Source organism: Hydra viridissima, unplaced genomic scaffold, assembly GCF_058129835.1.
Source record: "Hydra viridissima isolate aposymbiotic clone 2 unplaced genomic scaffold, HvirCarnegie_v1 scaffold_6, whole genome shotgun sequence".
Taxonomy (NCBI): Eukaryota; Metazoa; Cnidaria; class Hydrozoa; order Anthoathecata; family Hydridae; genus Hydra; species Hydra viridissima.
The window spans coordinates 2,626,815-2,653,664 of NW_028324305.1; the positions used below are offsets into that span (position 1 = coordinate 2,626,815).

General features: G+C 28.9%; 3 protein-coding genes across 7 annotated transcripts; 1 reads left to right on the top strand and 2 right to left on the bottom strand.

Moving 5' to 3' along the window:
- LOC149886619 (uncharacterized) lies at positions 1–26,850 on the top strand. 4 transcript variants are annotated; one of them, XM_090089691.1, is made up of 7 exons: positions 1–187; positions 15,427–15,548; positions 17,734–17,799; positions 19,514–19,660; positions 21,364–21,468; positions 22,344–22,466; positions 26,563–26,850. In XM_090089691.1, the coding sequence occupies exons 2-7, from the start codon at positions 15,428–15,430 to the stop codon at positions 26,685–26,687; spliced, it is 687 nt and encodes a 228-aa protein (XP_089945817.1). In that variant the 5' UTR covers positions 1–187; position 15,427; the 3' UTR covers positions 26,688–26,850. The 4 variants fall into 4 exon arrangements, with proteins under 4 accessions (XP_089945817.1, XP_089945815.1, XP_089945818.1 ...); XM_090089689.1 differs by lacking the exon at positions 1–187 and adding an exon at positions 14,790–14,946; XM_090089690.1 differs by lacking the exon at positions 1–187 and adding an exon at positions 14,961–15,176.
- Positions 2,164–5,216, bottom strand: LOC149886620 (E3 SUMO-protein ligase ZBED1-like). 2 transcript variants are annotated; one of them, XM_090089687.1, is made up of 2 exons: positions 3,539–4,919; positions 2,164–3,424 (listed from the first exon to the last, which is right to left on the bottom strand). In XM_090089687.1, exons 1-2 carry the CDS (start codon positions 4,321–4,323, stop codon positions 2,275–2,277), a joined length of 1,935 nt encoding a protein of 644 aa, XP_089945813.1. In that variant the 5' UTR covers positions 4,324–4,919; the 3' UTR covers positions 2,164–2,274. The 2 variants fall into 2 exon arrangements, with proteins under 2 accessions (XP_089945813.1, XP_089945814.1); XM_090089688.1 differs by adding an exon at positions 4,983–5,216 and having other exon boundaries at positions 3,298–4,323.
- On the bottom strand, positions 7,676–8,353 carry LOC149886621 (uncharacterized). Its single transcript, XM_090091392.1, has 2 exons — positions 8,029–8,353; positions 7,676–7,891 (listed from the first exon to the last, which is right to left on the bottom strand). The coding sequence occupies exons 1-2, from the start codon at positions 8,320–8,322 to the stop codon at positions 7,676–7,678; spliced, it is 510 nt and encodes a 169-aa protein (XP_089947518.1). The 5' UTR covers positions 8,323–8,353.

The following is a 26,850-nucleotide window of genomic DNA, read 5'->3' on the forward strand; positions in this document are numbered from 1 at the left end:
CTCAAAGTTTCAGCTTGCAATGGTTCCTTTTTACTCGAACCATTTTTATTTCCATCTTTTTAATTTCAAAGAAATTCCAAGTTATTAGCAACAGAAGATCTACGAACTATCTCTTTCCAGGAAAACATTTAAAAATCGACTTTACGCAAAGGGCAAAGGGGTTGTCTTGACTCCATAGAAGTTAAAGGTATGGAATACGTATAAAACCGTATAAAAAATTGAACTAAAAATTTTCATAACATTATTGCAAAAGAACGCGATTTGTCAGAGCTTCGGATAATTAAACGTGTTAAGGAACTCAATTTCTCTTGATAACCATAGCAACAAAATTGCCATAGCAGCAAGATTAATCAACAAAATAATCAAAGAAGCTTTAACGCTTCTAATTGCTCCTAATATTTGCTGTTGCTTTTAAAACCGTGAAATGTTCTGTTTAATTTTTCTTATTTGTTAATTGCTTCGGATTAAAAATCAATAACCAATCGAGCACTAGTTAGGTTTTAATTTTTAATTTTTTATCCAGCGCGAGATGCCACCTGAGCTTATATCATACGTAATAACTATTGATCGCTAACTAATTATTGATTGCGAACTAATTATCGAATGCAAATTATTGATCGTGAACTAATTATCAAGCGCGAATTAATTACTAATTGCGATTTATAATTTTTTTGGAAACTTTATAACAATTTTTACATTAAAGTAAAAAAAAAACTTCTCCCTTATTTTTGCAATTATTATGATATTGCTTAAATATATGAATTACGGTGGGTGGATGTAAAGTTAATAAAGATCTATTTGTTTTTGAGGAGGACGGCGATATCCTAGACTTGTCGCTACGTTTGTTGTTGTTGTTGTTGTTGTAGTTTCTTATCTTAAAAATCAAAGTTAATGTTCCTATTATTGGTTAAACTCGAAATTTTCTTTTAAATTTTTTTCGCTTTGAAAGATGATAAGGCTGTTTTTCAAGTTTCTTTGGCCAGTGCGATTACTCTTATCATCTGGAGATGATATTTGTTCGCGTAAATAACAATTAAATATAAAACGGTTGGCTGCATCATACGAATTTTTATACCTTTAAAGTTTCAAATTATTTTTTTTTTTTACTTTAAATCTTTGATAAAAAAAAAAAAAAAAAAAAAATTTACAACTTGATGTATAATTAGTTTTATAAATTTTTAAGTTAAAATTTGATTTTCTCCTTTTTATTAGATTTTCTATTTTTCTATTTTTTTCTTTTTCTATTTTTTTATTTTTTTATTTATTTATTTTACGTTTTTTTTTTATTTGATACCAAAAACTCATCTTACTTTTAAACTTAGTATACTTTTGGTTATTGTTCATTACTAATGCTTGAGTTCAAAAAATGTTTCATGCCATTTTCTCTGAAAGTCAATATACAATGGAAAATAGGGAATAAGAAATCTGATTATATTTTTAAAACTCAATTCCACCTTTAACATAATTTTGGAAATTTGAATGGTCAGCTCTAAAATTTCCACAACCGCCATCTTCTTTTTTTTTGGCCATCTTTGTTATGCATGCCTATAATGTTTTACTAAAATCTAGCTGTTTAAAGAAAATGTTTCAAGAAATACAAAAGATTACAGTAAGATATCAAAATTCATTAGGAGAATGTCTTTTCTACATTCAGTGGGGGATTATTAAATAGACTAAGTAGGCTGAGGCCCTCAACCCTTGGGCCTCATAGCCTTAACTAACCAAAATAAAAGTTATATCAAATTGCCCTGTTTTTTTAAGAATAAATAAAATGTAGATGGCGCACTGAAGTCGTCTGGGTATTTTTACATTTAAGATGTGTGGTGTACGACATTTATAAAAATGGCTTTGTTCACGATACAATGCATTCAAGTTGTTGAATTATTTTATGAAAATTAGAGACCGCCGATTCGTTACTGTTTATCGGTTTGCGGATTGTGCACCGAATTATCTATGCTAAACGGTTCAAACTACTTACGGATTGATTTGATCCGAAAATAATTTATCGGAAAATAATTCGTTAAAATTTTTTCGGATTATTTTTTCGGATCGCAATCCGATTCGATACTTTCGGATCGGATTGCAATTCGAAAAATTTTTTTCGAATTGGAATCCGAACCGATATTATTTTTACGGATTTATACGGATTCAGAATAAAAAAAGCTTTCGAATTAAAATTCATTTTTATTTATTTATAATATTCAAATATACAATGAAACGAAATGATTTCCTTGTTAAGAAATAAAAAAAAGTCAAAATCACACTGAAAGTTAATCATTTTCCAAATTCATTTCCTGGCCACACAATGTCTTGAATTTTACTGAGTTGCTTAGTGTTTTCTTTCATATATACCAACATCTCAACCTTTGAGATTGAAAGATTGGTTCTTCTAGAGCTGTATATATTCCCTGCTGTTGAGAAAACTCTTTCAGATGTTGATGATGCAGCAGGTATACAGAGGTTTTTTCTGGCCAGCCTTGACATTATTGGGTAAATATACTGGTTTTGTTTCCAGAATTCCAGTACATTTGTATTTGCTGGAACTGGTTTTGAATTCAAATACCCCTCAATTTCAGTAGAAATGGCTTTCTTGGTGCTTGTTTCACCTCCAGGATTAATGTAACCTGCACCAAACACTTTCTTCCTCAGTTGTTCAGTGAAATCAAAGTCGTCATCATCTTCATCATCCAACATTGAAGGGGAAGGAGTGCTTTGGCTAGCCAAAATTTCTTTTTTTGACAGTTCTTCCATAGCTTTTTTTACTGCAGTTTTGACTACTTCAAATTTTTCCCCCTCATCCACAAAGCACATGCCCTTGCTGTTAGGATCTAAAAAATGAGCTATAGAGAATTCAATATTCATCAACTCCCCTTCGAATCTTTTGTTTAAATCTTCATTGAAGTAGTGAGCAAGCTCTGATGACACCTCGGTTTTTGGCTTGATCATCTCCCTTGCTAATCTTCCTCTGATGTTGTATAGGCAATTAATAACGGAACAGATGCTAACATTCTTTTCACTGCTGCATTTCTCAGAGAATTCTGAAAAGCCTCTCAGAAGCCGGATGACAGATTGAATAGATTCCACTTCATCATCTGTTGGTAAAAGATCTGTCAACTTACAACCTCCAGAAACAGTAGGGTTCGGATTCTTTAAAGAATGCATCGCCGGAAGAAGATCCACCACAGACTCCATTTGATGGAGGTCAGAGTTCCATCTTGTGGGGCATCTCTGTACTAACTTCGTTCTGGAGTTTTTTAAGGCTTTGGCAGCATTAACTAAAGTCATAGCTTTTTTAGAGGACTGGTTGAAGTGACCTACTAATTTTGTTATTTTGTGGTTGAGAATTGACCATTTTGGACATCTTTTATCATCGACAGCACCACTGACAACTAGATTTAGACGGTGGTCGACACACCAAATTGCACTTTGAACCCCAATTGATTTCCTAACACCTGCTTAGACATTAGCTGCACCGTCGACTGTTATCCAGGTTTTGACTCCAAAATCAAGTTCCAGTTTGTTGATAGATTTATTGAGCTTCTTGGCAATATTGTCGGCAGTATGTTGTTCGGGGAAGTAGGACATTTCTACCAAGAAGCGCTTTAATTGGAACTTTGAATCTATATAGTGGAGTGTAAGGCTCATGAAAGACAAATTGGTGTGATCAGTGGTCCACACGTCGGATGTAAAGGCCACTCCATCAAGATTTGACTTGTCTGAATTGAAAATGTTTTTTACTTGTTCCTTGATGAATTTAAAAAGGAGAGGAATGTATTTTGTAGATATATTCTTTGCTGTAATGGCTCTGAATTGACCGTTGGTTGCAGTTCTCATCATCCGGGTGAATGCGTCAGTTTCTACAATAGAAAATGGTTGAGTGTCCTCAATCACCCATTTAGTAATGTCAACAACAGTTCTTATTTGATTGATGTCAGTAACTTCCCATTCAGGTTTGGTAGCCTGTTTTCTGCCTTGCAGTGTCTGTGTGTTGGAAGTGCCACAAGTTCCACTTGGTCCAGGCTGTGGCGATACTGGTGTATCTTTTTGTGTCTGTGGACATCTCCTCTTTTTTCCTCTTTCTTGTGTTTGTTCAAAATCTGAGTCTTCAGAGGCAAGCTCATCAAAAATGTCTGGTATTGTTGATTTTTGCTTGTCTTTCCTTTCTAATTGTTTATATAAATTCAAGTGGACTCTTTTCAAATGGTTCCTTAAAGGACTTGTGGTGCTTTTATTGATTAAGTATATTTTGCCACAGGCCTTGCATTTTGCCTTGTTTTCCTCCACATTGTTGAAGAATTCCCAAATATTAGACAGCTTAGGCATCTGAAAAGAAAAAAAAAGTGAAATGAAAAAAAAAAAAAGAAACGAATCGGATTGAGTTTGCCATATCGGATCGGACGAATATTTCGGATTATTTATTGAATTTAAAATCCACAAAAACGGATCAGATTGTTAATAAGGATTACTTTTCGGATTAAAAATTCGAAAACACGGATCAAATCACATTTTCGATTTACTGACTTTTTATTGAAATATTTGCCTCAATATTTCCTTAATATTTGCCTTAATAAAACGTGATAGTTTTTGATGCATACAAACAGTTTCCGAAAAAGAACTAATTATTTATTAAGTTATTTGAAAATTTTCCTTAATATTCGTCTTAACAATAAATGATATTTTAGAGGCATGCATAAAGTTTTCAATAAAAGAACTAATTATTTGCCTTAATTATTGAAATGAGCGTAACAATTTTTCAAACTAGTTTTTATCTCTATTTCTATTTTTATTTCTGTTAATATTTAAGTAGAAGAAATATTACAATATAAATTTTATCGGACCAATCCACTAATTGAAGCAATCCGCAAAGCGAAATAATTCGCAAAGGAATTCGATCCACAAAAAAAAAAAAAAAAAAAAAACCGCAAAAATTCAGTTTGAAATATTCTTAACTTTTAAATCAAATTAATATAATAATGGCTTACCGTAATAAATGTAGGTGAAGAATAGTAGACTTGATCTGTTGAACGAATTGTTGTATGTTAAGATTTCCAAATAGAACTGATTGAAAATAAAAAAGAAATCCACTATTTATAGGACGCGCACATAATAAAAACGTAATTTTTTTGGACCACACCATTTAATGGTGACGCGAACGGAACGCGATTCGTATAATTCGCTAAACGAATTAAAGTTAAATTGATTTGTAAAAATTTTTCGGATTGATAATCCGAACAGCGAAGTGAATCCGCAAAAACAAAATTCGCTAGTGGTTCGTAAATTAGTTTTCGGATTATTAATCCGAAAAATTTTTACGAACTGACTATTTTAATCCGCAAAATAAGTCGGATTGGCTTTTTGCGGATTTTACGAACCGAATCGGCGGTGCCTAATGAAAATCAATGTTATGTAAAAATTGTTTTTAGAAAATTACGTGATTTTTATAAAAAGTGTCAAACCATTAAAATTTTATTTACCAACAAAGGTTGGTAAATAAAATTTTAATGGTTCGACACTTTTTATAATAATAATAAAAAAAATCTAACGTTATCTTCACTATGATTCTCAATGGTTGTTCATGTCACAATGGAAAAAGCGTTTATAGCTCATTACCAGGAAACGGTGTTATAAACCATATTACTTACGTCATTAACGGTCAGGTCGTGTTTCCGTAATATTTCCGTTCATACTTCGGCATTTCTCAGTAAACTGCTGTAATAAATTACAGTGGTATGAAAAATATTAGAATCAACTCCAAATTTTAGTGGTTTAGCTTTATTTTTTAGTTTAGAGTTAAAAGGCAGTTTATTTTTCAATATCATTACTTACTTTGGGGAAGTTAAATAAAAGATATAGAGGTTTTAACCAAAGTTTTTATCAAAGCTTAAGCAACTTTGAGGGAAATTGATCTTGTTTTCTAACTTTTATACAAATATGAAAACATGTTTAAGATGACTATTCTAACTCATTTGATGTATATTTTTAAAGCTTTTATGATTGTGAGACAGTATACTTATGTTAACCAGGATTATGACAATTTGTTTTTGCGTGGTTTACTTGAATTTATTGAATAATTAATTTCATTTTCTCTGAGAAATAATAAGCAACTTCAAGTTACAATGGAGCAACATAATACCAGGGTTTCCAGCAGTTGTAAATGGTGTCATCTCATGCGGTCAGGTTTTATTGCTAGCCGACCAAGGAAAAAGCCGTTGCTAAACAATAAACAAAAGTTCAGGCATCTTCAGTAGGTAAAGGATCATCAGAATTGTACTGCTATTATTTGGAGTAAAGCAAATTGAAGTTGTCTGTTACCTTTTTTTATTTTTTTTTATTTACAATTAGTCTGTTATATCAACTTGAAATATGTAAAGCCCAAAGTTTGTATGTGTATATGTAGGAGTGTTCTTTATAAAATTTCAAAGTTTTAACCCAATCTTCACCAAATTTTGCACACAGGGTTAATTTTTCCCAAGGAAGGTTTTGGGCCAGGTTTGGACCACCCGGACTTCATGTTCAGGGTGCTTATGGCTGGAACTTGGTTCCAGTCCCCTCCGACCACTCCCTGCCCCTAGCGAGCAGGTGATAACGGAATTAATGATTTTAATAGTTTTTACCAACAAAAACCAAAAAATTGTGAATGTGTTTTTATGACGATTTTTGAGTGATATTTTTGGAAAAGTATAAATGAACGAGAAAAGTTGTAAAGACAGGTTTTTGTTTGGAGAGAAGATGATTGTGATTTAAAGATGCGTTTTGTTGCGAAAAAGCTATATTACCACAGGGTAGTTTAGTTCCCAAAAACATGACAACATAGCTACAATTGTATTTCTGATTAATACAGTAAAGCTTTATATCCAAAAGCTGGAAAACCCGGCGCATTGCACCGGGTATTCGAGTTAGTACTTTTGATGGTGGCTAGGTAATTCACCTGATATAAACCCAGTTAAAATTTTGTGGATGATTGTCGAACAGATGTTAGCCCACCATAAGTCAACAAGCTGATTAAGGCACTAATCAACGTGTGGGAACATGACTCTGAAATCAAGGAAATGTGTCCAAAGCTTTTAATTGGTAAGGCAAAACGTGTTGAACAATTAACTAAACCAAAAGGTGCATCAATATAATATTAGATTGGGCAGTAAAATGTACTTAAGAGAAACTTTCTGTAAGAATCAGGCAAGGCTCAATAGTGAACCTCTTCAAAATCATTAATTTTTTTATATGTTGTTGACATTAACATTAGAAGCTCAATTCCAAAATTTTTACAGTAAATATTCATTGGTTCTTTAGATATTAGATGTCAAAGTTTGTCTAAATTTTTAGAAATATTGACTAAATGGTGCCGTAAGCATTTTTAAACTTAAAAAAGTACAAACTAGATACTTTAAATTAGGAATTGCACTTGATTATTGTTTATTGGCTAGTTTAAACTTAAAAATTATAAATTAGATAAAACAAAGACTTTGGTTTGTCTAAATATCATGCATCAAAAGTTCGCAAAAATTTATTTTTAGTCTTTTTGAATCTTCGTTTTCATCTAAAGCCGCGGGAATCCCATAATTTTTTTTTTTAATTATAAATCTTCAACTAGTTAATTAACTTAAAATATAAAAAAAACTATGGGCAAGTAAAGGCTTAATTGCAAAATCCAACTCAAAAATGAAAGTTTAGTCATTTAGCGCATTTTTCGTGACCACATAATGGCTTCTTCAAAATCATTTGTTGCTAATAAGTAATCGCCAGCTTGATTAATTGGAGTCGGGGGACTTATTTTACATAAGATGTTTTCATCAGAATATACAATGCTATCTTTCTGGTTAGGCCATCGATAACAATTTTTTCCAAAAGATACACTTTTCATGCAGTCAACTACAATACCGTCTTCAGTTATCTGAAAATATTAAAACAAATTTAAAAAAATCTATGAATAACATAATGAAACATGATACTTCTATAATAAATAATGATTTAAATTCTAATATTGTTATCAATGCTATTAGCTTTTAACTTTTTAGTTTTTTCATTTACCTCTGCAATAACTCCCGGATACCATTGATTTTTGTGAACAACTGCCACCCAATCATCTTTCTTCAATGTAACAGAAAGTTCAGTTGCAAGTTTATGTATTTCTTCTTGATATTTCTCGGCTTCTTCATCTTCAAATTCATTATTATCATTTTCTTCAATAGTCGGTGCAGTCCATTTTCCAATTCTTAACAGATTACTCCATCTAGAAAACAAAGATCTTATTTGTTGACTTGAAACGAACTCATCCGCGGTAAGAGATTTTCTTATCAGTGTATTAACTTCTTCTGGTGACATCTTCTTAAAATGGCACGGGCTACAGTTTCAATATCACCACTGTCATACTTTATTTTGGAAATACCATAAGAAACGTCTTGTAATAATCCACTTGAGAAGAGAAAATCTAAAAAATGCTCACATTTTGGAATTGAAAGTCTACTTCTTGTAAATAAATTTTTTTGGGGTAGTACAAACTCATTTTGCAAGGACTTCCATTTTCTGGCAAGTTCTATTTTATATTTTGTGCATGTAAATGTGTCGCATAAAAATTGCTTTGTGTATTTATTATGATCAATAAATGCCAAAATTACCAGTTGACTTTTTGCGTCACTGTTGTTATACATTTCCACGAGTTTTTCGATTTCATCTGGAATTTCTGTTTCGGTATTTTCATTACCGTCAAGCACTTTCAAAAACTCTTCCGATTGACCAGGTGCAATGCATTCTGCAAATTTATTTCTCAAGGCCTCTTCCATACGTTTATATTTCCTTCGCATTTGTTGCTTTGTGGATTCATTGATAAGCTCAAGTTTTCTTTTAAACTGGAATTTAATTGGACTGGTCCCAAGACAATCTGTAATAATTTTTCTGATTTCATTTGAAGTATTGAGTTCTTCTTGATTTTGTAAGAACTCATCTGGTAAAAAATCAATATCATATGCTGCTGATGTAGATTCAAGTTCAGTTTCCATGCTTGTTTCTTTTTTCTTTGTCTCGGAATAGTGTTCCTTTCGATGACGATCACATATTATTGAACCAATTGGAAAGTTTGAATTATAACAGGAAGATATTTGAAGTGTCATAGATATTGGTGAGGGTCGCCCTATTATTGCTTTCTTCCCTGTTTGCAGTTTGTGATCAGGGTGCATACATTTTTTTCCTTGTTTCTATCCTATTCCTAATGTGTAGCGATGATATGCACATATTTTCTCTACATTGTTAAATTTTCTGTTTAGTTGATTTTCAATCAGAGATTTTTCGTTCCAATCACAAGCTAACTCATAACTCTTTACCTTAAAACCATTTTTATTATTTTGTTACTATCTTTTTTATTATTCAAAATCTAATTATTAAAGCCTAAATTTAGCATTTACAAGGTATTGTTATAAATCCATTTAAGTAAAAGTTTTTACTAAAATTGAAAAATTACCTTTAGGTTTATAAGATGTGGTTGTATATTTTCAGTGAGTTGGCTTGTTTCAAACTTTTCGTCTACATTTGGACTAGATCGCGTGTAAGGTCTACAATTATTCCATTCAAAGCAGCAACATGTTTCGTAAGAAATATTTTTTCCTGACATTTTCAAAAATGTTTTCGAAAAAAGTCAAAAATATAAACTAACTATACACGCACAAAATATCGGTTGGGTTTACAAAGTGATTTATCAAATAAAGTAATTATACTCAAAATCATACTCAGGAACAATATTCAGAGTAAAAATTATACTCAAAAAACATGATTTGAGCTCCTTCTGTTTCTTACATAAAACATTTATTATTCAAAATAGAAATCATCAATATGAGGTATATGTTATTTTTTAGATACTATTGCAATAACCCATAGGTATTTTTTATAAATAAGATAGGTTAAAGGTCAGTACCCAATTTTTGAAAATCAAATTTTACTGTAAACCCAGGGCTTTAGCCATTATGAGGTAACAAAAAAAGTGCTAATTGACTAAACTTTCATTTTTGAGTTGGATTTTGCGACTAAGCCTTTACTTGCCCATATGTTTTTTTATATTTTAAAGTACTTAACTAGTTGATGATTTATAATTAAAAAAAAAATTATGGGATTCCCGCGGCTTTAGATGAAAACGAAGATTCAAAAAGACTAAAAATAAATTTTTGCGTACTTTTGATGCATGATATTTAGACAAGGAAAAACATTTTATTTACCTGTTTTGTTAATTTTTGGTCTAAAATAGCCAATAAACAATAATCAAGTGAAATTGATATTTGATAGCATATATTTTGTTCTATTTTCAAGTTTCAAAATGCACTTGACTACATTTGGTCAATATTTCTATAAATTTACTCAAACTTTAAAATCCAATATCTAGAGAACCAATGAATGTTTTTAAAAAAAATTTTGGAACTGAGCTTCCAGTATGAATAGCAACAACATATTAAAAAATTAGCAATTTTGAAGAGGGTCACTCTAAAAAAGTTGTATTTTTGCCTGATTCTTACAGAAAGTCTCTCTTAATAATTCGCAACAAAACTCTTATGTGTTTTTTAAATTAATAATTCTAACTTTTTTTCACACCACTGTAATTATAGACGATACTTCGTCTGACTTTTTTTTCAAGTCAGACGAGAAAACTTTGGTTTTTGCGCTAAAGCAATTTTTCATCTACCGGAACAAATAAGTTCCTGCGGCTTTTCTTTGATCTTAATGAAATGTCATAACGTTTCGGGGGGTTAATCATCATCAGCGCCAAAATTTAGTTAATTAAATTATCAGTGCTATTCAGAAACAGTATAACAAAAGAAAAAGATAATTTAAAGTATGCTTTTAAAATAGTTTGTGATTTATTTTTTATTAAATTTTTGAAGGATTACGAAAAAGAAGCTTTAAAAGCTCTTAACAATGGCATATTACCCCCGTCATTAAACCTGCAAAACGTAATTATATTTCGCCATTATTTATTTTTTTAAATAACCAAAGTTTTCTCGCCTGACTTCAAAGTTCGCGGGAAAAAATAGTCATACGAATTATCATCTACTGTAGTCAAGGTTATCAATTTCCCCGCTAAACTTAACGAAAGACAGAAAAAGATTTTTAGCTTTATAAATCAACTCTTCACAAGTCACGAGGGGTGCAAGTTTTTTTTTTTTTAATTATATACTTAATCTCTTAGTGGCAAATTGCATTCGACAAAAAAAAAAATTTACTTTAATAATTCTTTAAAATTAGTAAACTTAAAATTTCAAGTTCACAAAAAAACTTCGTACGAACATTTTTTCGTGACTCACGAATACGCGTCAATTACGTACGTAATTTGGTTTTTAACAAAGATTAAGCCAGAATTATCGCGAAAATGTTCTAATTATTGCTTCAAAAATTCTTACCGTTACATCACAGACTTATCCGAATGTGGTAACTGCTGTGCGTAATTTACACTGACAAGCAGAGTTTGTGAAACAGAAAAATCATTCTCAAAACTCCCTAAGTCGCGTAAAAAATGAAAAAAGTTCCAAAATTGGACAAACCAGCCTTTAACCGGTTTAGCGCATATTCAGCATTAATCAATAAACTGGAAAAAAAAAAGTTCATTTGCAAAACATAATTGATAAATTTGTTAGTGCAAAAAGAAAGTTGCATCATAAGTCAAAATTAAGCGTCTGGAAAATTCGAACCACATAAAAATAATAAGGACTTATTTTTTTTTGCAAAACTTATCTCAAAATCAAAATTACTACGAAAATGGCATTATATTTTTTGTATTTTTAAAGCCTTGAAATCTAACGCTATTTTTAAGTCTTTGAATCTCACTTTATGTTCAACTTGTGGATTCTTTTGAGCTATGAAGATCAGCCTCTCAACATATATAGAATTAAGATTTGACCTGGTCCAAGTAACAACTCAGCCAGCTCCAGAGAACTGTCTCAGATGAGGCTCATGATCCAGGAATGCCAAATATTTTCCTTATAATGGAAGCCAAATTTGGATAGGTACTTGTCAAACTCTTCCACTACTACAAAAAATCAATGACTAAATCTGTTATAGGAGCTGCGAGAAATTATCTCAGCTCTACATCAATTTCAGAAGTTTTTTTCGTCTTAGATTTTGCACCAGGTTCAGCCTGAATCATTATTTGCAAAGTTTGCACAGAAAAGCCAAGATCATCTTCATTTGAAGGGAGTGAGAGTCAACTTCTTCAACTTGGTTGTCTACTTCATCAACACACTTGATGCAGTCTTTATTATTAAGAAGTTTTCCTTTCAAATTAGAAATCTATCTTAGTAGAATAGGTCAAGCATGTGGACAATATTTGATGGTTTACATATTTGGTAGTAAAATTTAATTTTTTAAATTAAAATTGCAAATATGCGACGTCTAAAGGGAATGGCACTATCTGACACTGTGGAATTGTTTTGCGTGAGATCAAGGTTCTCTTTGAAAGGCGTTTCCCAAATTTCAGTGCATAAGTTGTTCTTTACGTCATGAGTGGCATGCCCATACTACCGTGGAGCTAGTTTTGAGGTCATTTTTTGAAAAATCCGTTTGTTCTGCTCGCTGAAGAGGATGAGGATTGTTCTAAAACTGAAGAGGAAGAGGAAAATGCAAAGTATTGTCGTTACCACAATAGTTTGCTTTTTTGACCATCTCAATTTTATGACGATCCTTTTTACTGTTCCGTAATTTTTCTTGTACAATGTCTTGTAAGAAAGTAAATAGTTCTGCAAAGTATACCGAAACGAAATAAACGGAAAAGGGAATACCGAATATTAACTTTGTTAAACTTCAGTTAAACTTTACTTTTAGTATGCGTTGGCGTTTTCCGTTAAAACGAAAAACAACGAATAAAGAAAAAACTTCTATATAAATCAATTTTATTCAAATAATAAATAAGTAAATCAACTTTAAAGTAATTTTTATATTTAGATCTACAAAGTGAAAAAAATTTCCTGAAAAAAATGCCTCACAAATATCATATTATTTTGTTTCAACCGTTCAAGATCTTTGCGCAGAATTGCTTTTCAATTCAATCCGTTAAACTTGTTTTTCAAAATAAAAAACATTTCGGACATGTACATTTTAAAATTTTTGCTTTATTAAACGCATCAAGATTTCTATTTTGATAAACATCTCAAAATATAAACTTTTGTTTTATTAAACGCATCAAGAGTTCTATTTTGATAAACGACAGAAAATTTGATTTACTTTAAAAGATGTAGAAATTTTTGTACTCGTTTTTTAGTCGTTTTTTTGTACTAGTTTTTTAGTTATTAATGAAAAAACCAAAACCTATTGCGTAAAGTATTAAAGTTACCAGACGTTGTCCAGCTTCTCAAAAAAAAATACAACTTCAAATTCTGCTATTCAGTTGGGATGGGATATTTCTCAGGCTTTGCCAAAAATTACAAAGCATGATGGTCAAAATCAGATCCAACAATGATCGATCTGATTTTGACCCTCATGACCATCAAAGGCGCAAGGCTCAACTTCCGCTTCTAGCAGAATGTGCACGCAGATGGCTTTGTGTACCTGCTTAGTCGTCCTCAGAGCATGTTTTTTAGCAGGAGGATATTTTATTTCGTTCAAGAGCAAAAAGATTCAACTAGAAAATGTTAAAAAATTGGTGAATACGCAGTAAAACTATGACAAGGTATCAAGAGACAAGAGGCAAATCGGAACCTTTCATTGATTAAATTACTATTACTGAATCTCATCTGGCCACACTCACCCAGGCACACTTGGAATATCTATCTCTTACATATGATTTTTTGGTTTGTTTTTTTCATTTTTTCATTTTTAACACTAAATATATTTTCAGAAATTTCGAAAAAAAATGTGTTAGAATAATTAAAACCATTTAAAAAAATTTTATTAGGGAGCATTTTGAAAATGATTAATTAAACACTTGTGGTGTTAAGCTGAAAAACAGACTGTTCTCACGACGTCTCGGTAAGCTGAAAAACAGACGTCGTGAGAACAAAATGACGTTTCGGTAAGAAAGGTTCTTGTTACTCTAAAGTTTGTCTTATTCTTTTTAGTCTCAGTTAGAAATTGTTAAAAAGTATTTGTAAAGCATCATTTTTTTTCAACTTGAACCTGAAAAAAGTGTATTTTTAAATTAGTATTGTCTTTTTAATTATTTTTTCAAGTATTTTTTAGCTAGCATTGTTTAAAAGCTGTGAAGAAGTGTTCGGTAAAGTTTTAAAACTAAATTTCGGTAAGAAGTATTCGGCAAAGTATCGCGTAGTTTCGTTTTTAAATATCGGGGATAATTAAGTTTAAGATTTACATTTCCCTCTCACACTTACTCTTTCCTACAAACACACCAGCGGATAACACACAAAAATTGTATACCAGTATTTTGCTTATCAAACTTTTTAATCATGGCAGTCGAAACCGATTTTAAAAGGGAGTAGTGCAGTTTTAATGGCTAGTTGTGGTTGATGTAATGAGAAATTCAATTGAATAAAATATTTTATGCCTAACAATAATCCTAAGCCACGATATGGAAATCAAAAATCAAAGCCGGGTAAAAATTTGATATATTTTGTTTAATCAGTTTCGATGAAATTAAAAAATTGATTAAGAAATATCTAAATAAATTGCATAAATTGCATAAAACTATATTTTAGAACTATATATATATATATACGCAAACTCATTGAGAGAGAAGGGCTTCGAGGATCCAAGAGTTCGAGTAATAAAAAAAAACTTTAAAAAGCTTTTTTGGTATGTACCTCAAATTTATTGTGAAACGCCTACCGTAATTTTAGTCTACAATATTTACAACCGCTCAACAATTGGCGCGTAAATTATCTAAAAACTTAACTTTTATTGTGAACACATTCAGTATTTCTATGGTTACCTGGCAATACTTTGTTTCCCACAAAAAGTTCAAAATGAGTTAAGTATGCAGAAATGTGCAAAATTTGGTGCTGCATCCACCTTAAAAATCTTGTAAGCCAGAGACCTCTACAAATCAAAAAATAAATAAATAAAAAACTTCCTAACGTAAATTATTGCGAATTTGAAACAGTTTTTTTACTCTCCTTTATGCAATCATCAGGAATAATAATCTGGATAATGGTCTTTAAGTGTAGACGTACCAGTTGATGACGATCCCAACGTGCTATATTTTGCAGTTTATATTTTTCCGATATTGCGTTGTCTTTAAGGAAAAACTGGAGGTTGAAACCATAAAAGTTTTAATTAAATATTGGTTCTTATAAACATCTATACCAATTCATTTTTCATCAGAATCATTTTTCTTGAGTTTTACTTTTTCCAAATGTTTTGTACTAAATATTTTTGAATGTGTTGATGGCAGTTTCTAATAATATATATTTAAAAGTTTAAACAGAGTAGTAAATATAAAATTAGATAGAGAATGTACTCAAGTTAATATCCAGTTTTCTTAAATGTAAGTTTTTATTTCAGGATGCAACAAGAAAATAGAGATCAAAATTTTTTGGAATGTTTGGAAAATGAGTTTCAAAATGCAAAGGATCTCTTAACTCAAATCAAGAACAGTAGAAATGAAAACTTCTTACATATGAAAGGTTTCTGTTAATTAGTTTATAAATGGATTATATGTTCTTAAATGTGTTAAAAGACCAGTGTATACATAGACATGCATTAGTTTAAGCACATGCTTTGACTATGAGTTGTTAACATACATAAGTTGACCAAAAGCAGAATTTCAGTTAAGTAATTCTCTAAGTATCTCTGAGCATGAATTTTTTTAATGCTTGGAATTTTTATTTAACATTTTTCACATAATAGAGTTTCATATAATAGAGTTTCACATAATAGAGTTTCATACAAACTTACACAGGCCATTAAAGATGTCCTAAATAGTTTTGATGGATCCTCAGAAAAATGTATTTCATATTCTATTTAAAAAAACAACAAGATCTCAGCTCAAAATCTCAAATGGTTTATTAAATATTTAATTTTTAGTTTTAGCCTATTTTCCTAAAAGTTAAAAAAATATTTAAAATTTTTTTGTTAGTTACAAAAGAAAAAATAATTACAATGCTTTTTTTTAGTAAATTTATTCCATAAAAGCTTGAACATGTGTTGGAGTTATCATGAAAACTTTTCTGCGCATTTTTCATCTCAATTTCTTGATGGGATTTAAATCAGGTGACTGTGGAGGCTGTATTGTAATTTTGAAGGCTTTTTAGGTATTTTGGTTTTCAAGTAATATGTGCAATTATCAATATATCTAATACCAGATGTTATGCATGATTAACTAAAATATTGAGATGTAAAATTTTATCCATTGTTGATGTTATTTTTACTGAATCTCTGGCCTTTCCTTCAAAGCCACACCAAGTTGTTGCATAACATCCAGCATGCCTTACCGTATAGTTTAAATATTTATTATTCACACATTCCTTGACCTTTCTTTGAATATATTGATGCCTTTTAGTACCAAATAACTCAAACTCTGACTCATCTATACAAAGCGCTGTTTGATTTATGCATTCTTTTATTATAGAATTTTTTTTATAAGTATAACCTTTAGATAGAATTTGAATTTTACCACATAATTCTATTGAATATTCAATTTTTTGTTGTTGTTGTTTTTGTATACTATAGGTAGTAATGCTGCAGTAAAGAAAGTGCCAAATTAAAAGTAAAATTTAAGAAATGAATAAATCAACTAAAATACTTACCAAAACTTAATACAAAGTTAAAAAGCTAAAAAAAATCAGTGAATTAATGTTTCAATTTGCAGTAAATACAACACTTTTTTTTTTTTTCAAACAAAATATATAAAAACAAATGAATAAAATTATTGATATAATTTGTATTATAATTTGTATATAATTATTGATTTTACTTTCTGAATGTTTGTTGAAGTAATATTTTTAAAGTTATATTTAGCTATATTTTTAAAATATAGCTAAAACATATATTTGGATACATTCTGAAAATAAAATAAAATAATATTGAATTGATCAAAAACTTTTGCATGCTAGTGTAAGTCACACAGTAATGAACTGTGTGTCCAGGTCAAATAACTGAATGCAAGATAAAATACCTGTTATAAAGTGATCAAGTAACCATATCACAAGCTATTTTTAAATTTTGGTTGATAAGTATGAAAGTTGATTTAAATAATGAAATAGTAGATAGATAGGGTTTACACTTTTGAAGTTTAAAAAAAAAAGAAGAAAATTGAAGGAAATTGTGCTTTATTTAAGCAATTTAATTGTGCTGAACAAATTATGTAAAGTGAATATGGATATAGTTTCCTTGAGATCTTGTAAATATAGTTTGAGCGGTTTTTTATGAGAGTATTTAAGGTATTTTTGTAATGAGTAAATTGATTGTGAAACTTATGTAGAGAGAGTTTTTTTAGGAGAAGAGAAAATGTAGAGTTGCAATGTTGTGTTTGCTGCAAGAACACTAGAACTTAATGTAAAAAATTTAATACAGCTGAATGAGTGAATTAGTAGTACTAAGTAATGTATCAAAAGTTTTTTTAAAGTATAGGTTTTTAACTTTATGATTTTTTTCATAATTAATTATTGAAATGACCTTAAATGCAAATCTTTGTAATTAACAAACTATCAATTAAAATCCTGAATATCTCATCAACTAATGACACTCTAAGCTGAAATTTTCTGTGTCCATTTCTGATAGCTTGATTAGTTAATACATAGTTATTGTAGCAACAATGTAGTTTCATATAAATATGTTACTTAAAAGGATTTTTTTTTTTTTAACCTGAAGAAAGAATTGATCAGCTACAAAGCAAAATCAAAAAGTATTTAAAGGAAACTGAAGAATTATCTCATGGTGAGTTATTTATTTAATGATTATTTGTAGATGTTTCAATTAAGAGAACTAAATTATCCTAGATATGATTTTGTGATTTTAGTTATTTTTGCAAAATCTAATAAAAAACTGACAGTTAAATCATCATCTGGGGTAATAAAAAAGCAATATACAATCTGCTTATGTTTGAAATAATTTTTCTATTCTCTGATTAACAATCATCCAGTAGTTCATAATAGTTTTGATTCTCATTTTCTCTAATTGTGATCATTCACTGTAAATAATGAGAAGAAAACTCAAAAAGTTTCATTTTGTACCTTGATCAAACTTTGTTTATTGGATTGTCCTGTTCATCTTTATTTGGTAAATTTATCCAACTTTTTGGAATATATCTCTATAAATTTATTTTCTAATATCATTTAAAGTGAATTTTATCAACTCTTAATACAATCAATTTGCAAATGAGTTTTCTTAAATTTTTCTATTCTAGGTAAAAGTAGTCTAATATATTTTGCTATTACAAATCTTCTTAAAACCACTGCTTACTAAATTTAAATAATCTTTTTTATTCAAATTTAAAATATGAGCATGGTTGTGCATGATTGTAAACCAACACAAAAATTACATTATATAAATAATCAAAATGTTTCTGACCTCAACACTTAAAAGTGAAATTGTATCCATAAATCATCAATAACATGCCCAGTAATTACCACAAAACCTTTTTTAGTATTGTTTTATGTCTACATGTCAGCTGTGATTGCATTTGACTCTTGTGCTAGGCAAACATTTTATAACTCTTAATGTTTTTATCATTCTAAATATTTTAAATAGAGCGTTTCTTGGGATTATATTGACTAATGATCTTCAATCATATTAATTGAATCGATGTATACAAAAATGTTCTAAGTCATAAAAACTATTTAATGACTTAGAACGTTTTTGTATACATTGATTCAATTATCATGTTAAGTGAGTAGTCATGTAAAAAAATAATTAAACTGTTTATATTAATGATAAAACAATTTAATTATAGTATTTTTTAAAAAAGGGTATTAACAAGCTTAAGTCAAGAATTGGTTTTCCGGTTTACCATTAGACATAACATTAAATATATTATAGACAGACATAAAATAAATTATAGACAGACATAAAATAAATTAGTATATTAGTATTATGTTAACATTTTTCACTGCTATTAAAAGTAAACATAAATTTCTTATTAACCTTTAGACTATTTTTCTTACATTACAGTTAAGTTAAGATAGTTTTGGAAATCAAATTTAAAGATCTGCTTCCCTCATTGCTGCACACTTAATACTCTTTTTAATACATTCTCACAAAGTAAGCATTGCTCTAAAACTATTGTTTGGGTGTCTGTTTTAAACATCCTCAATGTCAGTAACAAAAGAAAATATGATATGAAACAAAAGAAAATATGATAAAGGAAAAGTTGTTTGTTAGACTTTTCTTATTGTTGTAACTGCAACACCTGGAACTTTCTAGATCTTTCTAGACCATTTTTCACACCCACTATAGATTTGCTAGAATGGAAATTTGTTACCCTGGAAAATTTGGTTTAGCGGATTCAAAACTAAAGCAACTTTCAAGTTTTTTCAAGTACGCAGTTTATTTCCCAAAAAAAAAAATTTTCTCAAAAAAGATTTCATAACACTCTTAGGTAAAAAAAATAATAGACTTGTCAGTTTTTATTCTTTTTTTTTAATTTTTGTAGGCAATGTAAATGACCATCCATCTATAGTTGAGCTCACTAAAGAAATTGAAGAATTGGCAATTATTTTTCAAAAAACTACTGAAGAAAAGAGCAAAGAAGAAAAAAATGTGCACGATAAAGAAAACTGCAATAAAAAGTTATCTCAAGGTTAAAAATGATGACTTATCTTTGATTTTAAAGATTATGCATTTTACACATTAGTTTCAATTAAAGTGTTTTTAGAATCTGAAATGCAATTTTTTGCTCTCTGCAGCCAATTGCAAGAGGAGACTGCATTATTGTTTGAGAGAAATTATAAGTCAGGGGTTGGTGATTTTAGTTGAAATAGTTGTTAGTGAGTTAGATGTTTTAATTTTAATAGTCTCAAATTATTAACCTAAGTTTAATCTTTGGACTTTAGAAATCTTGGGTTGATTTGAGTTTTAAAGAGCATATTAATATGTAAAGAAAATTTCTGAATTTTTTTGTTTTAATAAAAATTTAATTGATTTTTTTAATCAGTTTTAAATAGTTTCCCACTTATCCATTCTTCGCCATCGTCAACCATTGTCAACCATTGTCAATCATCTACTGCTGTTTCAGTAATATCCTACTTTGTTATTGTTTACTTAAGAACCTTTGCAATAGTTACCTTGATACCTGTTTTAGGTTCATTAACCAGTCAATCAATAAAACAGGTATATAGTTCAAAAAAAAGTTTCTTTGATCTAGAATTTGGTACAAATGCTAACATTTGCAATGAACATTTCAATGGATTCTTGGATGTACTTGGAAGATGTCTGATCTAAGTTTAGAATGGTTGAATAATTATTTTTTAACTTTGTTTAGTGAATGTTTGTATCGATTTATTTTTGTACTTCAAAACTATTGACTTTTCCTGGAGCTAAAGCTTTCATTGGTCTTAATAGATTCCAAATCTTTTGCAAATAAAAAAACAAAATATCAATGAGTATTTTACAGTCCTAATGAAAATCTTTAAAACATAATTTATAAGAAAGTTAAGTTAGCTTAGAAACGTCATTTAATAATAAATAACATTTCTAAGAAAATTTAGCTTTCTATAACATTGTTTTCTAACATGATGTAACTTTGTTTGAGTTTGTTTTTTTTTTATCACAAAATGAGTCATGTACTCAACTTCAAGAATTCAATTATATAGTTGCAATAGTGAAAGCTTTTCTAGCATGTTTCAAAATAAATTGCTCTTTCAACTTAACAACTGCAACATCTTAAACTATATAAAAGCTAAAATTTGAGAGGATTCACCTGAGGCTTGTAAGTTTTGTGAGTCAAGAAATTTCCTACAAAATTGTTAGAAATGGTGTTGTTTATGCTTTTCCTATTTGTACAAAGATTAAAAGAATTATGCAATAAGAGTTTATTTTTTAAATGGGGATGTTTTTCTTTGGTTTTAGACACTATTAAAGTGATCAATAAAAAGCACTTTGTTTAATCATAAACTCATCCTTATAAGTTACTGCTATTTCATAATACAAAACATAACCTTTGTTAAAATTGACAACTGCATTGATAACTAACAATATAAATAAAGGGAAAACTTTCTGTTGATGTGACATCACAACAACTTTATGATGCAAGTTAGTGAGCTACTAATTTTGCATATTTAAAAGATTTTTAATTTTCTATGTTTGATCATTAAGAAAAATGTGTCCTTTTTCATCCCCTTTTGTTGAAACAAATTTAAGTTGATTAATAGTTTCTCTTGGTAATTATAGTAAAACCTTTTAAATGAATTTTCTAGTTTTTTCAATTCATGGATGTGTCCTAAAAATTTGGTTGTAAAGTATTAAACCTACTAAATGATAAAATTACAAAAAATTATCTTGTAGATATTCAAACAAAAGAACAAGTAGTAGAAAGAAAATCAAAAAAGTTGATGAAAGGTTTACAATACTTTGAAGAAAATCTTGGTCTGAATATAAAAAGATTTCCAGGTTCAGTATCTACTTTTTATGCAATTTTGATTATCTTGTCTCTTGTCTTATATATATATATATATATATATATATATATATATATATATATATATATATATATATATATATATATATATATATATATATATATATATATATTTGTGTGTGTGTGTGTGTGTATTTCTTAACTACATCTACGTCTAAATATACATTTTGATCAGAATTTCTTATTTCTTGAACTTTATGACATAGATACAGGGTTTATTATAATATCTTATACTTCCTGCATCCTGTGCTGGATTACTTATATAGGAAGTTGAAAAAAGTGTTTAGGGCCATGAGCCAGTGTGAAGGAACCAAATAATAAAAATATTTTTCTTATTTTCGATATATAGAAATGTATACTATAAACTTGAAAAGTTACAAGCAGATACAAAATTTTATTGTAAAATTAGAATTATTATAAATAACGTAAATTTATTATTCTATAGCAATAGTACATTTTACTTTACTATGAGTAAACAAGAAAGAGGAAGGCATTTAAGTTGTATCACCTTAGGGTACCACACTACTAATCCAGGCCTGCTATTATTCCATAAAAATTTTTAAAATATTTATTTCAATAGTATGTGTAACAATATGCCATATAGAAGGGGAGTTTGTGATTATTGTAGAACCTTTTGGCTTAGTAACTTTAATTAGAGCAATGGGTTTAAGGTTTCCATTCTAGTCAGCCATCTTGTTAAACTTTAAATAAATCAAGTTTTCTATGGAATGAGTGTCGTATTTAAAATTATTGTAAGGTTGTAGCCTAAAATTAATAAAGAGATAAGATTGTTGAAAGTATTTAGTAGTCTATAAAGTTTTATTTAAGATTGTATTTCTTTAAATAGATTCCCATCTGAAATTCACTTTCACATGTATAGATGAGTTACTTCTTGATAGAGAGTTCTCATTTCATTTAACAGTAGTAGATGCAGAGCACCCAAACGGTGGTACTGTTGGAGTATATGAAGGTAAAAATAAATTCTTGAACTAGTTCCTTACCTCATTTGAATTGAAATTGTACCCCTCTATTGTCAAATAACCCTTACATAATAAATTATGGTATTTTCACTTCCTTGTTTATATTTGTTTATAAGATAACGAGAACTACTGCAAAATACATTATTACCTCAAACTGATAAAGATTACACTAAAATAAGATCATACAACTATAAAATCATGTGTAGAAAAATGTGAATAATGTCCAAAAGTTCCCAAATGCTTTCAAAAATTTTATAATTTGGTAAATAACAAAGTTTTGCTTCCAAAAATTGTCAGTTAAATTCATGCTTAATATAAATTTCATTATATTTGATTTTTATTTTAGTTTGCATAAGTTTTGAATTTTATCATCAAATAATAAAATTAATATAAAGCTGAAAAAGTAGAAAAAATGCAGTATATTTTTAAATAAAAGTTCAAATAAAATGTATTTAATAATTTTGTTTTTACTAAGAATACAAAAAAAAAAAAAATGTTTAGTACCACTCCTGGTTATTCTACATTTTAATTTATTTATTTTTGATTTTACCTTTTTAAGATTTTACAGCTCTATAAAAACCTTCTTGCAGACCTGGGAGTTTAGGAACCATAATTATACAATAAATCTACTTTTAAGATTATTTACAGACTGACTGATCTCATGCAAGAAATTTATTAAGTGGTGAGTGGCTTAGGAATTCTAAAAGCAACTCATATCTCATCATTTTTTTAGAAATACTACTTTACTAGGTTAATATGTAAAAATGAATTTTTGAAATGTTAATTTCTCAACCTCTAGTAAAAAAAATCAAAATTCCCAGTCTTTGAAATTGATATTTGGGGGTACTACATAAGTTTGTAATAAAACACTTTTTGAAAAACATAGTCCCCAGATATTACACTTTACAATTTAATTGTAAGTTATGTTGAAAAATGTTGTGGTTGCAAAAATAACGTTACTAGAAATTCATTTAGTTGAGGCACTCTGTTACAACATAACTCAAAATGTAAATATTTTTTTGAGTTTTGAATTTTTCTCTGTTGTACAGTATTTCATTACACTGTTTGATTAAGGCTGCACCTCTCTTTTCATAGTCATTCACAACTCTCAATCCATCCATTATATGTGGTGGAATGCACCTGGAACATTAAAATGTGATCTTCTAAAAGGTATTTCTCCAAAAAACCTTATTCTAAAAATTCAAACCTCGTCTTTGTTGGATCACGAACAGTTTGTAACCCTTTTTTTTTTGCAAAACAGCAACATCCTTGAGCTCCTTTTAATAAACATTGTTTGCATCATTGGAAAAAATTTTTATCCCAGAATTCAAGTTCATTTTTCATCAACATGCTCCATTTGTCTCAGAAATGTTTCAATAGTAACATATCTGGTTGAATAGGTAGCCAAAAAGATATTTGAATACATCTGAGATATTAGGAGGTTAACTTAATTTTGAGAGTTTTTTAAAATTTTAAAAATAAGCATAAATTTTAAATTTAGATATAATTTTAGCATTTTAAATTATGATTTAGTGATTAATCTTGAAAATTTAGCATAATTTATTTTGTAAATTTGAAAAAAATCTTAATTTTTTTTTAACCAAAAATGACCAGTTTTGAGCCTTTAAAAAAATCCTTTGCGGCTTGCGCTGCTTTTATTTTTTAAACAAAAGAAATCTGCTGCTGAAACTCATTGTTTGCTTACAGAAACTTATGAAGAGCATGCACCATCTGTTAAAACATGCGAATACTGGTTTAGACAGTTTAAAAGTGGTAATTTTGATCTAAATGACAAGGAGCACCCTGGTCACCGAAAAAAATTTGAAGATCTGAAATTGCAAGAATTATTGGACAAAGGTTCAGCTCAAACTTAAAATAATTGTCCGACGCATTAGGAGTCACTAAAGCTCCAGTTAATAAGCATTTGCAATTGATGGGAAAAATCCAAAAAGAAGGTAAATGGGTGCCATATGTATCGAAAGAAAGAGATTTGGAAAGAAGATTGGTAATTAGTGAAATCCTTCTCCAAAAGTATAAAAGAAAATCCTTTTTGCATCAAATTGTTACAGGTGATGAAAAATGGATCTATTTTGACAATCCTATCCAAAAAAAATTGTGGTGTGACACTGGTCAAACGTCTACATCTACGCTAAAGTGAAATATCCATGATAAAAAATTATGTTTTGCATCTGGTGGCAACAAAGAGGTGTGGTGTATTCTAAACTGCTAAAACCTGGAGAAAATATAACAGGCATATGTTACCAACAACAATTTATCACTTTGAATCAAGCTTTTAAAGAAAAGCAACCAAATTACATCATGACACGATAAAGTAATTTTTCAGCACAATAACACTTGTCCACATATCATTTTTGGTCAATGCAGCACTCACGTGGAGAGCAGTATTTTAATTGCTTTGAAGAAGTCAAAAATTGGCTTGAACGGCTGGATAGCTCAAAAACCAGAAAATTTTTTTTTGATGAAATTCATGTTGCCAAAAAGTTGTTGCAAACAATTGAAACTATTTTGATTAAATACTTCTTTTATTATTTAGAAACAAATATATTTTTTATGATAATAAAAAACCTCAAAATTAAATTAACTTCCTAATAATTTACTCAGCTTCACCGTTTGGTTTTTAGATTTTTAATGAATTTAATAGTTGAAGAATAAAATTGTTTATTTGTTATTTGAAATAAATCGAATTTTAAAAAATTATGGTATTTAGACAAAAAAAAAAATTGCAGCATGATGCAATATTAGTAGTGAGACAAAATTTGGATACAAAGTAAAACTCTCTTTATTACGCTCTTCATAAAAAAAGATTCTGTTTAATTTTACTTGCTTTAAAATGGAATAAAAAACAAAGCGAAAACTTTAAATTTGTTTTTAAAATTTCTTATTTTTTAAAATGTCTTATTTGATAAATCTTAACTTGAAAACTTTTTTCGATAAAATTTTTCTGAATTTTTGGGTTTTGAAAAGTGTAAATCGTTCATACTCTATGCTGTTTTGTTTTAACTTCAAGACATTAAAATTAAAACCAAATTTAAAGCTTAACTTTATAACAAGTTTTAGATAAAAAATTTATGCATGAATATAAAGTTGTCTAAGATAAGCTTTGCTGTTTTAAGCCCATGAAAAATTCTATTTTAATAAACCTTAAAAAATTTGATTTATCGTAAAAGACTGACATAGAGGTTGGTTATTACTCATTGTTTGTTAAAAACTGAAAAGCCAAACACTGATTCTTAACAGTTTCATGCATTAGATGTAGACATACTAGTTGATGTGAATATTTCTTTTAATTTTCAAATAATCTACATGAAGAGAATGGTAGAAAGTGGAACCAAAATTGCTAAATGATAGACTTTTTCCAAAATCAAACTTGTAATATTTAATAGCATCTAGTAGAAACTTACCTTCCCATAGTCCGACTAGTGGTATATTTGTATTAATTTCACTTTTTTGATTGGCGGCAATTTTTTTTTGATTTTATAAGAATTTTTTTTTATAAAAATTTATTTCTTAGTATTTGCAGCAACAGTAAAAATGCCTTTCATCGAATATTTTCCAAACCTAATCCTACTTATTTTATTCTTATTCTAATATTGCTAGTTTTTCCATTAGTTTCTTCTTTATCCCCTGTTATTGCTCATTCTTTCATGTGATGTCTGTTTAATTTCTCTGGATAAATCCGTAAATCTAATATCTGCTGAAGTTTGTTTGAGCTTTGTTGCACAATACAGAGGCAGCAACAAACAATAAAACGAAAACAACTTTTTGTACTTTAACTAAAAAAAACAACAAAAAAACAACAACACAAGAAAGCAAATTATAATAAAAGAATCAAATTTAACTTATACATTGCTAAGTTCATAAAAAAATTTAGAAAATTAGTGTTTTAAATGAACCAGTCTTCGAGTTACTTTTAAGTATACTTCAAAATTAATATTGCTTTAAATCTTCATTTATGTTTGTAACCAAATAAAATTCTATGTTTCAAGAAAGATATATTTTAAGAAAAAACTTTTTTATTTCACTTCATGTATAACACTATTCTTTATGGTTATTATTTATTTTAAGTGTCTGACTGTAATCCACCACTGGCAAAGTTAAAAAGTATCGTGGAAGAGCTTAATCTATCAAATGATCTTCGTCAGTTTTTGTGCACAGTAAGAAGAGAATTCAAAGCAACCCTTATAACCTGAGCGGAACTTTAAATTTTTATAATTTAAATTTTGTGTTGTATTTCTGTTACAATATTTATGAAAAAATTGTAAAAGTAGTCTGCTTTTTAATTTCCACGAGCCTGTAATCATTTGTAATTTAAATTCATTTTAAAAATATCAGTAAAATTTTTATTTAACTAAA

Coding starts and splice junctions, on each gene's coding strand:
- LOC149886620 (XM_090089687.1), bottom strand. CDS start 4,323: ATGCCTAAGCTGTCTAATATTTGGGAATTCTTCAACAATGTGGAGGAA. Junction 3,425..3,538: donor GCCGACAATATTGCCAAGAA/GCTCAATAAATC, acceptor TGGGGTTCAAAG/TGCAATTTGGTGTGTCGACC.
- LOC149886621 (XM_090091392.1), bottom strand. CDS start 8,322: ATGTCACCAGAAGAAGTTAATACACTGATAAGAAAATCTCTTACCGCG. Junction 7,892..8,028: donor ATCCGGGAGTTATTGCAGAG/GTAAATGAAAAA, acceptor TAATATTTTCAG/ATAACTGAAGACGGTATTGT.
- LOC149886619 (XM_090089689.1), top strand. CDS start 14,900: ATGCAGAAATGTGCAAAATTTGGTGCTGCATCCACCTTAAAAATCTT. Junction 14,947..15,426: donor GCATCCACCTTAAAAATCTT/GTAAGCCAGAGA, acceptor TTTTTATTTCAG/GATGCAACAAGAAAATAGAG. Junction 19,661..21,363: donor CAATAAAAAGTTATCTCAAG/GTTAAAAATGAT, acceptor ATTATCTTGTAG/ATATTCAAACAAAAGAACAA.